The following is a 15,892-nucleotide window of genomic DNA, read 5'->3' on the forward strand; positions in this document are numbered from 1 at the left end:
ACCAGGACAAATACAGACTATACAATCTGTATAGCTACGTACGTACCAGAGGTAATAAAGAAAACTGTATCATCGTGACTCACTTAGTTTGGTGGTGAGGAGTTAAAAGCCTCAGTCGACACTTTTTCAACACTTCCATCATAAAACATTTACAGCTCCAGAACAACAGGCTCTGTTTCTGACCTTTAAACCTCTGCTGTGTGTGTGTATGTGTGTGTGGCACATCGCTTGTGTCTGCATCTTGTGTCTTTGCTCGCCACAGCGGGGCTCTTTCTGTGTGTGTGTTGGTGTGTGACGTGGCAGTGGCCTGCTGTGTCGTGCTGTGCGATGGCGTAGGAGGGAGCGTGGGAGGAGGAAGAGATGGGGTGGCTGGTCAGGACAGCTTGGCAGCCGGCTGCAGGAACACCAGGCGGGGAGGGGAGTCTTCGCCCGCAGGATCCAGGACTGGACAGAGCCTCCAGGTCGGAGATAAACCGCCCAGCGGGGGCTTCCCATTGGGATGGAGGAGGGGGCGGCTGAAGGAGGGCAGGCTACAGCGAGCAGGGAGGACTGATGGTGAAAGTTGACGGAGGGGAGTTTCTGACGAAGAGGAGCAGGATTAAACCCTGTGGTGGAGGAAGAGACGCGCAGGGTAAAGTGAGGACAATGTGGGGGGAGCAGGGAGCAGATTGTGGAGGAGAGTTGGGATGTTCGCCTCCCCCGTCTGTCACACACAGGCAGCCCTGCCACTGCCAACATGACCAGCAGGGCAGGGGCATCTGCCCCCCCATCCTCCAGATACCCCTCTCCCTCTTTCTGCCCCCGAGCCACAACTCTCTTCCTCTTCATCCTCCTCCTCGCTTCATGATCACATGCTTAATCCTTGCCTTACTCGTCTCCTTCTGAACCTGTTGAAAACAGCGAGGGACAAAGTGAACGATGAAGAATATTTTGTGATAGTGAAGCAGTTGTCAAAGCTTTCTGGCTCACGATATTTACAGTAGGCCCTGACACACCAAACTGACATCAATCAGCTAGCTGCAACGAAGGCCTCGTGTCTCCTGTGTCTCGGCCAGAAAGCTGCACTCGAACACACCGCAACGACTACAGCTGATGGCCAACAAGCTCCATTGTGTTGGGGCCTTTACTTGAAGTTTAACCAAACTGATGTTTCATTTTAATTCCATTATTGAGACCTACAGAGGTAAAACTCTCCCGTATTTCATAAGAAAACAGAAGTTCTGAAACCACAATGTGATTTTTTTAATCTTCATTGATTCAACTCTGTTTTCATGACTGAATAAACAAACCAACCTTAAAGGACAACACAATTTCATACTGTTTTACTTTGTTTATATTTGGCGGACCCTTCCACCTTTCTAGCTTCACCTTATTTTCCTAATGTAAATCTTAAAATTCTGAGTTCGAATTTCTTCTCCAAAACTACACAGTGCCCCTTATGTAAAAGTACAGTAGTGTTATCAGCAAAATTTACTTCACATGTAAAAGTACTCGTACTGAATAATGTGTCTCCTGTGAATTATACGCTATTGTATAATCTTATAACTGGCATTATTAGATTGTGAATACTGCTGCATCAGTATGTAAGCAGCTGTTGCATCTGCTCGAGGTGGAGCTGGTTTGTCTATTGAAGTTACAGTTGGGTAGTTTAGGAGTGTGAAATACGGATAAATATGGACGGCTGGTTGAGTATGCAAATGTGGATTCCAGTACTGAGAAGTTTCATCCGTCTCATTATCGTGTGTGTCTGTGTGTGTGTGTGTGTGTCTGTGTGTGCACCGCTGCTCTGGAGGAGGGGATGACTGACTGAATGGATGAAATAATGGACTGCTGGTGGGAAATCTCTTCACACACATTCCACCTCCTCCCCCAAACACACACACACACACTATTCATACAGACTTAGCCCCAAACCCAGCTGATTTTGACTGTCTGCAGCCTGCGTCAGACGGGACACACTAACGGGGACGTTGCAGTGATGATCAACACTTCATTGCTTCATAACGACACATATGACTTTCTCACCAGACTGTTGCCCTGCTCGTACAGGATGACAATATGCTGATGTCATGTAATATTAAGTGGCTGCTTGGGATCGATTAAAGGAACCCTGTTGAGTTTTCTTGTTAACAAACAAAAGTTATGTTTACATTCGGTGTTACTTACAAACATGTTGAATCCTTTTCTTTACTCTCAAAACATTTGCAAAGCAGGGTTTTTCATTCGTTCATCATGTTGACTAACTTGCAGTCTTCTTCTTCTTCCCTGGTTTTTGTTTGCACATTCCTTAAATATGTTATCACGTTATCGCCACCTGTTGATCACGAGGGAGTGTGAAACCATTGGCAGGACGTGTGTGGCTTCAAGAGCGATCATAGAAAAACATATAAGAAGTCAGAAACTTCACCAGAAACCTTTAACATGAGTCTCGGATGTTGATGAGAAGCTGGAGTAGGGGTCAACCGATACTGTTACTGATTATTAGAAATCAAGGAGACTGAAAACGTTCAATTTACTGTTCTTAAGTACAATTTTTAGGTACTTTACTTGAGCAGTTAGATGCTTCTTATGCATCAGTGCTTTAATATCAACAATTTGATAAATTATCACATATTACATTATTAGCAAAGGGGCAGAGTACTTTGTTTACTCCTTTCGAAAAATAGTTTGACGTAAGTAAACTTTTGAATGCAGGACTTTCACTTGTAATGGAGTACTTTAATACTGTTTTATCTGTACTTTTATTTGATTACAGTCTGTTGACACTACTGAGCTACAATGGCAAAGGTACTGAAGGTTGAAAAAAACATGAAATGGCTGCCACATGTGACAAAGTGCCACATAAATATTGAATCTTACTATCTATTAAAGTTCATGATGTATTCAGTGAAAACATTTTCTTGGTTCAGTTTTGATAGATTACTTTGTATCATTTCAAGTGAGTGTATGGAACCTTTTATATGCTCGTTTTACCTGTAATGGTTTTGGTCGTGTTGTAGTCTAATTTTATTATTTTATTTATTATTTTCTTTTGCCAAAATCAGTAGTAACACATCAATCCCACTTTTCTTTCCCCCCCTAACTGATTCAAAACTCAAATTAAAATCAGTGAAAATATATCCAAATACAATCCTCTTCTTATCTTAATGAATCGATCTGTTAATGTCTTCGTCAAAAAAGTAAACAGAAGAGGATAATTTACTATATATATACACTATATAGTAGAGATGTTGAAACATGTTATTAGAGTGTTGAACATTTTCCTGTTACAATTTAAGAAACTTTATGTTGACCAGTCACATCTGCTGATATCTCATCTAGAATGGCAAAAATGTAGTTAATTGATTAGTCCGCTAACAGAAAATGTATCCGCAACTATATTCAAATGAGGATTTTTCTTTCTCAGACAGAAGAGTAAAACGAGTAAATCGGTCTGTAGAAACTTAAAGATGTCACCTTGTTGTGCTATGGTTTTTCAGTATTGAAGGACATTTCATAGAAAAGACAGTTAATGGATTTATTGAGAAAAACCATCAGCAGATTAATTGATAATGAAAATAATTGTCAGTTTTAGCCCTGATCTGATCCATTCATTGATATCGATTGAGAGCGTCACAGTTTCTCAGCTCCTTGTCTTCGCTCTCACACTGCTGTCACACTGATGTACACAGTGTTGATTACTTGATCAACACAAAGTCCAGTGATATTAAAAGCTCTTTGTGGATCCAGCTCTCTTTCAATATTTACAACATTTGGTTTTATATCAGCCAGGAGGGTACATTCCTCTCACAGTTTCAGTCAATATTGTGTGTGTCTGTGTGTGTGTATGCGTGTGTGTGTTTTGCAGACTGCAGCAGTTGGACCGTCACTGTCAGAGCAGCGCCCAGCAGGTGTGTGAGCTGCTGGCCAAACAGAACCAGCTGATGCAGGAGAGAAACACACTCACCGAGGAGATGCAGAACCTACACATAGAGGTACACACATACACACACACACACCTCCTCGAAAACCTGTGTGTGACTCACTGTTGTGTTACTGTGTCGTTTCTCTCCAGGTGCATGTTATAGTTGTCAGTTTCCTAAAATAAAATCAGTAAGAAGATGTTTGTCCCTCCGTGACTAAAGATTCTGTCTGGTTCTGGATATGATGAAAAACATGCTGTCTGTTTTTCTGCGCTGAGTCATTATCAGACAGATTATCTGTGTTAGACATTCAGATAGCAGTTTTACTGAATGCTGTGTGTGTGTGTTTGTGTGTTTCTAGCTGCCGAACACGAGACGAGTCGATGCTCTGTCCACATGAGTCGATCCTGCCTGTTTGCTCTTCTCATCCGTTGGGATCTGGATCTTCTCACTCCTGTTGATCAGAACATATCAGACTGTTATTCATGTTTTTTACTCAGGATGATGTGCAGGGAGACAGGTGTGTTCTCTTTTGTATTAAGGTGCTATTCACAAATGTTTGTAGCGTTGGATGAGTCCGACTGAATATTGGGAGCTGATACTGATGTAATTCAGTTACCAGATATTGGACTGATGTCACCGATCCATGTCCAGATTCCACAGTTAAGACTTCCGCACACCAAGTCCATTTTTTCCGTCCAAAATTGCTGCACGTTTAAAAGTAAATACGACTTAATGTTGCGTCAATCATGTTTACACACCCACTCCGAAACTTTCGTCCAGGTGTGATTTTCTGAGTTTTTCGGATCCTTTTACTGATGTGTGTGTGTGTGTGTGTGTGGTGTGCATGTGTGTCCCTGGCTTAGACACTCTGCCAGCCGCTGTTCAGGATCGACTGATGAGCAGAAATTGGTGGTCTTCTTTTTAATGTGTGGTTTCAAGATACATAACATTGTATCAAACATGACCACTGACGTCCTCAGATACCACCTGGAAGCAACCGGGATAATTCAGCAGCTCCTTTATCAGCAGGTGAAATTCTTCCGTCCTTGTTTTTTTCTTCTCGGATTGGATGGACTGGAGTATTTTCTTATTCTTTGTTCAAGAAGTGAGAAGACCACAGAGTCAGCTATTTTGTCTCAGATTGTGAATTTTCGCAACGAGTAGAATAATTAACACATCAGACTGAGCGTGTAAGGTTTCTGTGCGCAAGGTTTTTTTTTTGTTTTTTTTTTTTAAATCAGATGATGGATTTAAAAAAGGCAAATGAAAATAACAGACTTGCTGTGCAAAGGCCTTTGACTCATGTATAGAAGTCGACTTACTAAAAGTTGATAAAGGACTGTTGTGCTCTTGATTTATTCAAGTTCTTCACAACATTTAAGGAGTTGCAGTAGAAATTGAATCTCCTATACCTGTTTGTATGTGAAGAAGTATGTTTAACCTACAGTTCAAAGTTTAGAATACATTTACTGTAAGTGTAATGCATTTTTGTGTATTTTTTGCTTTTTAAAAGAAGGACGGTTTACCACAGCTTTGTCTAACCATATACATAAAACCACTAATAATAATAATAATAATAATATTTTCATCAAAAATAGCTCTGGTATCTGTATTGGTATCTGCAGATATTCTACTTCAGTTATCAGAATCGAATTAGAACTTAAATAAAGTGGATCAGTGCATCCCTAATGTTTTGTTACGAGAACTGAAAATAATGTTACACTTTTATATTTTACATTTGGCATTAGACTGTTACTGTTATTAGAGGTACTAGGATGTTGTGTGTTTTTCTAAGATTTAAGCAAAATCACTGGTGCACTAATGTGAGATGTCAGAACGCCTTAAAACAGACCTGGGCCGAATGTGGCCCTTTGACAACCTCATTCAGGCCCTTTGATCACTTCATTAGTAGGCTGAGTGGCCCATTCATAAGTTATGTCTGTTGCCAAGCACAGAAATATTGTTATTTCATCAAAAAGTTTGAACTTTTAACGTTCATGCAGGGCGACTTTCCGAGAATCGAACAGTCAACGTACTTCCAATAGAGATGCATTGTTATTTTTACCTGCACTTTTGTATGTATGATTGTTTTTCAGATGTGAAAACGAATAAAGAAAGCAGAAACAAAATAAAAAGTGCATTGTTTTAACACATTTAAATATATATTTTTTTAATTTAAATAGACATAGTGAATGTTAATGTGAGGCTCCTTGGTACTTCACTTTTCTTTTCTTTTTAACTCTGGCACTTCTAGTGTAGTAGTTGCCCTATAGTATCGTATGAATACAAATTTTGTAAATTTCCTTTTTTTCTTTTAATCAGAACAAATATTTGTTTCACATTTTTTTTGACAAAAAAGGATATTCCAATTTCTAATCGCTTATTTGAAACACTTGAATAGTATTTTCCGCCACAAACCAAACAAGTGGACACCATGGCAGCAGATTGACATAGTGCTTTATTGAAGCTGTCTGTAAGAAGGAAAATAATGTGCATCCCTATCATATACATTTTATGTGTAAAAATACTAAGGATGTACAGTGTAAAAAACAGCTTCATGTTGATGGTAATTTGTTGTTTTCACATCCTCGCGGCCTCACTGGCCAGCAGCACTGCATCCTAACAGCATGAGGGACAGAAAAAGGCTGTTTGATCGATCTGCTGAGTTTCCCCGCACTGTCTCAGAGTCGACGCCGTCTCAGAGTCGACTTCAGTACGACAGCGCTTCAGGGAAACATGGCCCGCTCTGCGAACAGCTGGCGGCTGTTCAGAAACGTCTCACAAAACTGTAAAGCTACAGTAGATGGACATGGACGTGAAATTAAAACTCAGTTACACTTTGTAATATTTGTACATGTTTGCCGTTTTTTGTTTGCTGTTTATAAATAAATGCATCTCATGCTTGTTCATGTTAATAATCATGATGATAGACTAGTACCAGAGAGAGAAGAGAGGGGAGGAATTCTGTCGCAGACAGGAGGTCAAATACTTTCAGAAATCCTTCCAAACACTGGAGCCGTTTACTTATTATCTGCATTAAACGCCAGGCTGAGCGTGGCTTGTGATTTTTGGCTGATGCCGTCCGTTCATTAACAAAACGGGGGCGAGATCAATACAGAGCAGCTGAGGTCTTTGAAAGGATTTTTACATATTATTCAAATACTATTGGAGTCAGATCTGTTGAGTGATAGATGTACAGTACAAACAGCAGCAGCTTTAGGAGCGAACACTGTCGGTGCAGCGTCAGACAACTCACACACGAGTAGAGCTGTGAGGAGGCTCGAACTGAACTTCATCGTCCAGTTTAACCTCTGTTTGGTGAAGAAGTTGAGTTACTGACACGTTCTCCCCGACTGACTCATGGTCTCTGAGGGAAAACCCACATTGATGAGCAATACTAAGCTCCATCTTCTCTTATAGAAGTTGGAGGAATTTTCTTTATGATCTCTGACCGTTAGAATCGGCCAGTAAATGAACTTGAATCTGTAGAGGAGAGTTAGGAAAAACTTTTCAAAACAGAGGAGGATAAAGAGTAGAGGAAAATCGACTGCCCAGTGTCAGTCTTCATTTTAGTTTATGAAGACTGACCAGTCGACTGAAAACATCCACTGAGCGTCACTCTGCAGTGGCGGCTCTGACTCGTCTCTGGCATGTGGGACACAATCACCCGGGTTTCGCCAACTCATCAGAGCGACATGAAAGCTATCGGTTGTATATGGAGGGGAGATGTGCTTTAAAGATCCTCATTTTCTTACAAACATAAAAAAAGCTAAAAATCTTCCTTTAAAGCAAGGCTGAATCAGATTCCTCTGAATCATATAAAAAGTGATGGATGTGAAAGTGCTGTGGCCAAAGCTACAAAGCGGTATTTTATGAACTCTGGTTTCTAATGATTTTGGCGGTAAGCGTGCACATACAGCTAGAACTCCTCAGTCACTCGCAGACCTGGGTCAAATCAAAAGCTGAAATCCTTCCAAATACTCGGGAGCGTTTGCTTGAGCCTGTCGAGGGTGCCAGCTGGGTGGGATTCGGCTGCTTCAGCTGTGCCAGACAGGCTCAATCGATCACAGAGAAGTATTTTTCATAAGAGTTCTGAGTGCCACTTTGACTCAGGACTGGTAGTACGGACAGAGGAGGACTACAGCATGCAGGCCAGCGCCATCCTTTTATACTTTCTGCCATAAAGCGCCTTTGCTAGCTAATAGCAATTTAATGGATGTGCAAGAGTAAAGCATATGGACTTCAGAGCAGCGGAAAAAACAGGTAATGTGTCGTATAAGAGATAATCTGTAAAAGAAAAAAAAAAGGAGGCATTTATTTTTAGAACAAAGTCTGAAGACTTAAACTGCAGAGTGAAACACGACTACACCCCCTTACTGCTAAACTCCAAAACAAAATGACATCAAATAAATTAAATAGAAAAGAAATTCAAGTTATCCATCGATAATAAAACATTCAAATAAATATACTGGAGTACAGTTTTTTTTACGCCTAATGAGAGCACATCCCCTGGTGCTCTCGTTAAAGATATCGAAGGTGACGTCTTCCACGTGATTTTCTTTTTTAGATGAAGTATCAAATTTTTAAAAATATATTTCCTCACATCTCATGACTCTTTTTTTTAAATTTTTTTTTTTTTTACACTTATTCTGAGCTAAACCATAAGGCTTACTGGCGTTTTGAAGACGGAGAAATTGAGGGGATTTTGAAATCTTGTTGGTCAGACTGGAAGACATGAAGACGCAAACAAACAAAGTCCAGACCAGAGAAGTGACGGCACTTGTTAAAGACAGAAGAGAGCACAGGGATCAAAATAAAGATGATACTAACTTGTTCTTTCTTGTGACAGGAAAACACTGACTGACCTCTTTTTTTCGACTTTCTCCTCCTATCTCCTCACACTTACAGTAAACAGTAGCACTTACAGTTCCATTCTTACCGCTTTACATTCAGACTTCTGTGCTGCACTTGTCTTTCTGCTCAACTTCCACTTCCTCTTTCTCCCTGAACTCTGCCTCAGCCTTCGCCAACACACACCTGTGGGGGACGTTAAAACACCTGTGGGATTATTGACTTTTTATTCATTTTTGGCCAACAATCTTCTCAAAACTCTCATCTGTCTTTAATGTGTCCTGTCACCTCTCGGTTGTCACATTTTGGTCACAAAACACACACAAAAAAACATAATTAAAATAAACAACGGAGCAGGAAGGCTATCTGCTTTCCCTCCTACATTCTTCAGCCATTTTTGTTTCTTGAGGTGCCTTTTTTTCCTCTCAGCCCTAAGAAATATTTTTTTTTCTAGAATAATGTAATAACAATAGAAAAAGTTAAATATAAAACCGATGAGTAGAACAATAAATAGAACATATATATATTATAGCCATTGCTGTGATTGGTGTAAACCCATAACTGTTGATGCGTACCTCCTCACAGAACATAATGTCTTTTTTTCTTTTTAAATAAAAAAAGTCCTTCATAAGAATCTCACAGGAAACAGGAAATCAGCTCATAAATTATCACATTACAAATATTTCATATAATTCTCGGAGCTTTTCACCTGTACTCTCTCTCTCTCTTTCTCTCTCGCTTCTCATCACTATGCCCAACCTGTCCTCCTGGACTTCTCTTCTCTTTTCCCTTTCCTGCACAAACACAGAGAGGTACAGCCGTGTGGTTTCCCGAAGCCATGACGACGACATGTCACAGTAAAGCTTTCCATCATCGACACAAAAGTACCGTTTTGTTTTGTTTTTTTTCCCTTTTGGGACACAAGAGGGACTGATAGCTGGGGGAATAAATAAAAAACTTAAGGGGGGAAACATTCAAACCAACCGTTTTCCTCTCATTTTCACCTCTGCTGTGATGGATATATCAACCACCTTGCACTGCATTGTGGGTAACCTAGTAAAGCTCATGGTTTGGGAGCTTCATCCTTTTGAACTGCTGTGCTTTGAGGTGCGATCTTAAACACAAACCCACTTTCACACACTCTCGCTCTCTCTCTCACTCACACACACACACACGCACACGCACGCTCAAACATGACATCCTATTATATTCTACAGATGTGTATTAGCAGTACATTAGGAGGAGCAACACCTGTTCTGCAGCTGTACAAGCATAGACGTTAATACAGGTGGTGGATGTGTTGCTGGCGCCTGTGTAATGACCTGCAGCATTAAGCTAGTAGTGTAGCACCGGGTTTAAGTAGTAGCAGTAGTAGTAGGAGGAGTAGGACTACCTGTAGTAGTTGAAATAGCAGCAACAACAATAATGAATTGCACTGAGCAAAACCTGAGTCAAATCCTGCTTGACGACATGAGGTGTGGAGGGTTCTGCTCAATGCCAGGCAGCCTTAATCGATCCCAGAATCATTTATGTGAGGATTTGAAATCAGAAATCTGTCTGTGTGTCTGTAAAAGCCTGAGATACAACCGGTAACGGCAGTTTGGGTCTGAATGTCTTTAAATGCTGTATCTCCATCTCACAGATGAGAAGCCACAAAAATGTTAAAAATGCATCAGCTGTTTGTCTAACTGGATCAGAGTTTGGTCCGACCGACACATGTCAAAGCACAGCAGTCTACCGGTGATGCTCCTGTCTTTAAAGGGACATTACACAGTAACGGATCACATCACAGTTCGGATCATCTAGGGTGGCAGAAAGTAATTTTGTCTGGAAGTTCTCTCTGAAAAGGGATTCACAAAAAAATTAGAGAAGCGGACTGTAGAGGTGAAAAAGAGAGGATGAAGAGGAGAGGAGGAGAAGGGTAAAATCCTTCAAGTCACGGTTGTTCAGAGTCGGTCCAAAGCTGCGGGTCTTTTTGCCCCACATTGATGACCTCAGAGATCAGATGTCACCGAGATGGACAGTTCATTCCCGCCCGCTGGCAGAGTAGGAGAACTGAGGGAAGTGCGGTCTTCTCTCGTTGTCCAGACAGTCCATCCCGTCCTCGTCAACTACAGAAAAATGCAGATCCAGAGGTAATTAATGACTTGATTTCTTACCATAATCATCTTCTCAAACTATAATCAAACACTAAAGCATTGTGTTTGTGCTGCTGTAGATTAAAACACAACACGATTCAATTAATGAGTGTGTCTTTGATGTGCCAATCTCCTGCTAACTAACTGATATGCGACCTACTAAACAAGTGGAACCTCGCATTAGCGCAGAGAAACACGTCGGTTCCTCTCATGCATAATTCAGTGCCGAACATTTTGAAACCGGCGTCTTCGTTTCAGAAGCCTGTGAAGAGCTGCGTGTGGCCCGAGGACTATTAACAGAGACACTCGGATAAACAGACAACAGCACTTTTCAGCGTTTGTTCCCTCAGTTAATCCAAGCAGTGGAAATGTCTCACCTGAAGAAAGACAGGGAGCACTGATTAACTGTTTAAAAAACTGTGAATGTGAATCACAAATTAAACTAAATGTGCAGCAAACAGTTTAATGAACATCTAGATTCACTGCAAAAATATTACAAATTAGAAAAGTATTATAACTCAAACAAGTGGGATGTGTATTGTTTTAACAGTTACTTGTTATATTTAATACACTCCAAACCAGAGAATCAAATGAAAGTGAGACATTGTCAAGTTTTAATTTGAGCTCATGTTTGTGTGTAAGAAAGAGACAGAAGAGACAAAGGAGACTCACATTTCTCTGGCGGAGTGATTGTGATGGTCTGGGCTGTGAACTCCTCATCAAAGTATCTGGTGTCTGTCTCGGACGTCACCTGAGGCTTGAAGGGAGGGACCAGCTGAGAAAGAGAGACGTCAAGAGGAGGGAAGATTACAATTAGTACGACAACACTTGACAATGAAGGCAGAAAAATGTGGAAGAGACAAAGCTTCCTTAAACTGGGCTGGACAAATGATGAAGACCCTTTGTTGCATGTCTCTCTCTCTCTATTTTCTCCCCACATTTCCTGCCACACTCTGCACTGACTGTCCGAATGACAAGGAAAAGAAAGGAATGGGGAGAAGTAAAGAGAGAGGATAAAGATAAGAACAAAGAGAGGAGGAGAGGAGAGGAGAAGAAAGAAAAGGAAAGAAAATGAGAGAAACAAAGAGGGAAGGAAAGCTGGGAGAAGAGACGAGAAGGAAAGGAAATGAGCGAAGGAGAGAAAGGAGTGGAGGATGTGAAGAACAGGAGAAGAGGTAGAGTGATCCAGAGAAGAGACCAAAGCTCAGCACCTGTCTAACTGTCGGCTATAGGTGTTTCCACACAGGACCTGACAGACACTGTGTGGTGTTATAACACATGAACAGACTGACAGACCTCCAGGATACAAGGTCACACCTCCCATAATGCCCTGTGCTTTAAACCACTGCCTGCGTGTTCTGGTGCACACATCAAGTGTGATGTGTGTTATATGAGTTAACCCCGAGCCTCTGTATAAATACACACATAAATCACACAGTTACAGTCACGTGGCTCCATACCTTTTTATCATAGACATCCTGCCAGTCAACGCCAGAGAAGAAACTGTGTCTCATTATTTCTTTAGCATCATCTGGTCCTCCACCGAGCCTGGAGGAGAGGAGAGGAGAGGAGAGGAGAGGAGAGGAGAGGAGAGGAGAGGAGAGGAGAGGAGAGGAGAGGAGAGGAGAGGACAGGGGAGGAGAGGAGAGGAGAGGAGAGGAGAGGAGAGGAGAGGAGAGGAGAGGAGAGGAGAGGAGAGGAGAGGAGAGGAGAGGAGAGTTATAAAACTAAACTGAGATCAGTTGATTTGAACCAACAAACTAAACAGATAGCCCGATGAGCACCACCTGGGAGGGATCCCTCCTTTCAAACGGCTAAAATGCAGCTACAACACCAACGTGTCACAAGACACAAAGTTGTGTCGTCATTTTAATAATTTGGTCATTTGTAGCTTGAAAGAGAGACAAAATTGAATAGTGTGAAGGTATTTCTCCCAAGTCCTATAGCACTGGTAGTTGAAATGTCGTCCGCATGAAGACGTCATTTCAACACATTATTGTGTCATATAAAAGGTTGTATTTCTGAACTATATGGGCTGTGTGCTGCTAACAATAAACTTTAAGGACATCGTAATGACAGCAGTTTTATACAATAATGTAAAATAATAACTATAATAATAGTTTTAGCTTTGACTGAACTGTGACTTGTGGAGCAAAGTGCACAAGTTGAAGAAATAAAAAGAGCTTCGTGCCACAATGCTTTATATGGCTGTTATATGGCCAAGTGGCTGATCCCTGACCACCAGATTTGATACTGCAGGATTTCATATAAAGACATCTTTTATCTTCTAAAATGCACACATAAGAGCCTACCAACATTTCCATCTTCCATTCAGGTAATCAATAAAAGGATTAATTTTTCTTTCAAAATATATAAAGCATCGCAATTTTAAAATGTGGTTATACCTGATAAAAGGTTGTGTAAACATTTTAAATTGATATTAGCAGCAGAAAACGAGACAGTCTGTGAGAATTTGTATCCAAGCTTTGCTTCCTGCCTTGTTATGCAGAGATTTTATCAGTTTTTAGGAACATTTAGCAAAATAAAATACATCCCTCTGTGTATATCCAAAATTAAAGGATAGGGGTGATTCCTGGACTCAAATTCAGTTTGTTACAGGTGTTCTTTGGATAGAGAAAAAGTCAAAAGGAGTCACGTTTGACTCCCTGTCGAAGGCTTGATGCTGAAATGCATCAGTTTGTTTTTAAGGTCTAACATGACCAACAGACAAGACGGTGACAATGAGAGAATTTATTGGTTCAAAAAAGAAGGTGCCTTGGAGTTTTCTTGTGATATTTAAAACCATCAGTGTGTCCAAAATATAGCAACCAAGAGATGATTTTAAATATAAGGGACAAAAATTATTTACCTGCAAACATCTTCCCTCACCCTCAGTTTGCCAGAGGAGTAGATCTGTTCACATCTTTTCAAACACTATGTTATCTGTACTAAACCTCGACACACACACACCGTTTGTTGGGGTCTTTGATGAGCAGGCCGGACAGCAGCGACTTGGCGTCGGACGACAGAGTGCGCGGAAACTTGATGTCCTCCATGAGGATGAGCTCAAACAGCTTCTCGTGGTCCTGGTTGTAGAAGGGCAGTCGGCCGCACATCATCTCGTACGTCACCACACCCAAACCCCACCAGTCCACCGCCCGGCCGTAGTCGTTGTCCTCCAGGACCTGAGGACACAAGAAACACACAAGTTCTGCTTTTTTAAATGGGACCATTTGTTTTATTGGACATCTGCTTTTATCTGCATTTATTTTATTCGACAATAAAGACTGCCCAAGGTATTCAATGAAGAGACAGATGAGCGAGGAAAGACGGCAAAAGAAGAGTGAATCTGCCAATTTGCTGAAGGGAAAAAACAGTAAAAGTTGTCTGAGACGAACAGAAGTGTCTGAGGTGCAGACTGGGACCCCCCCCCCCCATATATACACAGACACACACATACAGAGGCAAACATCATGGGATGGCAGGTCTTCAGAGGCCCCTGTTACAGTAAGGGAGTCCATGTGCTGGCGTGGCCCACCAGATGCCCCCTCTGGTCCCTGCCAGCTCTCTCTGGCACACTGATCTTCTCCTGGCAGGGACAGAGAGGAACGTCCCTGGATGGAAAAGGCAGTAACAGCCAGCAACATGGGTCAGGGCCAGTCCAACCTCCACGCTGACGAGCACAGGTACTGCGAGCTGCTGTGTTGTGTGTGTGTGAGCATGTGGAGGGGAAAGAGGTCCTGTGAGAGATGTCATTTTTGTATCAAAGTCTTCTGTCTGGGCTGCCTTCCTACTTCTATTTCCTGCCTGCTCGCCTTGCTCTGTCCTCTCCATCCTTCTTATCCTGCCTTCTCCGTCCTCTAATCATGTCTTCCCTCATGTCTTCCCTCGCTCGTTCCGTCTCTTTCATCCTCTCATGCGCCAGTTTGCTCACCTCTGGAAGAACAAGGAAGAGGACGAGGAAGAAAAAGGGAGGCAGACGCAGGGAGAGAGGTATTTCAGGTGCTGCTGAGGCCCTCATTAACAGAATAACATTATTAACATGATGAGTGTGCATGTGTGGACGCGTGCTAGTGTTGCATGTGTGTGTGTGACTGACAGATAGACGGACAGGCCGGGCTGGAGAGCAGCCAGAACAGCATATGTTGTACATCTCGCCAATAATAATAACATCTCACTCACTGTTAATAATGGACCGGGCCGAGTGGACATGAGCTAACAGACACAAACACACAAACTCACACAGAAACAGTTTTTTTTTTTGACACAACTATTCCACAAAACACGATGAAACTACAAAGCAAATGTTACAATATGAAAACATTTAAAAATATAACGTACGCTGAGCTAATATCTGTTGTTACCTGAAGCGAGGTTGGTGGCAGATGCAGATAGCATTAGCATAGCAGAATAGCTTAGATTGATTAGAAGAGAGACTTGTTTATCCTAACTGCACCTTCATGTAATGCACACTGAGATTTAACCTAGTATTTATGTGCTCGTGCTCCGACTATTAACAAGAGGTGAACTATGCATAAAGTTAATTCAGAGAACAAGAGAGTGAAAGAGTAGCTGTAATTTAGAGTTATTTTCACCTGGCATTTTAGAGCACTCTCTTTATACTCGCTGAGGTCTGATCTCTGTTCTCCACAGCCAAACCTATGCATGAGTAACTTGAGGTCAGCCCCAGAGTCCCTTAAAAAAAATCTCTTTTTTGTTTTGTAAACTGTTGAGTCAGGGGTAGGGATGGGACAATAAAGATTTAATCGGAGACTGTGAAAAAAATACAATAAGTAGATGGTGGTGAATTTTTTTAAATTATCGGGATAACTGTGAATGTTCTCACATGAATGACTTGAAAAAGCTGTCTAGCTCGTCGATGTACAGTCCTACACTAAATTGGTTTCCTGATTTATTTTGAATTGCCTGAGTTTGTCACCACGGCTGAAGGCTCGGCTTGCACATTGTATCCCCCACAAAAAGGGTTAAATCGAATGC

At 41.5% G+C, this 15,892-nt stretch overlaps 2 protein-coding genes across 2 annotated transcripts in view; one reads left to right on the forward strand and one right to left on the reverse strand.

The window, feature by feature from the left end:
• The window catches only part of sdccag8 (SHH signaling and ciliogenesis regulator sdccag8), a 49,142-nt gene extending 43,116 nt beyond the window's left edge, over positions 1-6,026 (forward strand). Inside the window, exons 17-18 of the mRNA XM_073481865.1 lie at positions 3,848-3,974; positions 4,264-6,026. Of these exons, the coding sequence (XP_073337966.1) occupies positions 3,848-3,974; positions 4,264-4,302 (166 nt within the window). The 3' untranslated portion in view covers positions 4,303-6,026. The remainder of the gene's footprint in view (positions 1-3,847; positions 3,975-4,263) is intronic.
• Positions 6,027-8,548: 2,522 nt separating this feature from the next.
• akt3a (v-akt murine thymoma viral oncogene homolog 3a) overlaps positions 8,549-15,892 on the reverse strand; it is a 57,652-nt gene continuing 50,308 nt past the window's right edge. The window contains exons 10-13 of the mRNA XM_073481866.1: positions 13,865-14,079; positions 12,355-12,442; positions 11,567-11,669; positions 8,549-10,867 (exon numbers count right to left, since the gene is read on the reverse strand). Of these exons, the coding sequence (XP_073337967.1) occupies positions 10,782-10,867; positions 11,567-11,669; positions 12,355-12,442; positions 13,865-14,079 (492 nt within the window). The 3' untranslated portion in view covers positions 8,549-10,781. The remainder of the gene's footprint in view (positions 10,868-11,566; positions 11,670-12,354; positions 12,443-13,864; positions 14,080-15,892) is intronic.

Source organism: Pagrus major, chromosome 15 (genome assembly GCF_040436345.1).
Source record: "Pagrus major chromosome 15, Pma_NU_1.0".
Lineage (NCBI taxonomy): Eukaryota > Metazoa > Chordata > Actinopteri > Spariformes > Sparidae > Pagrus > Pagrus major.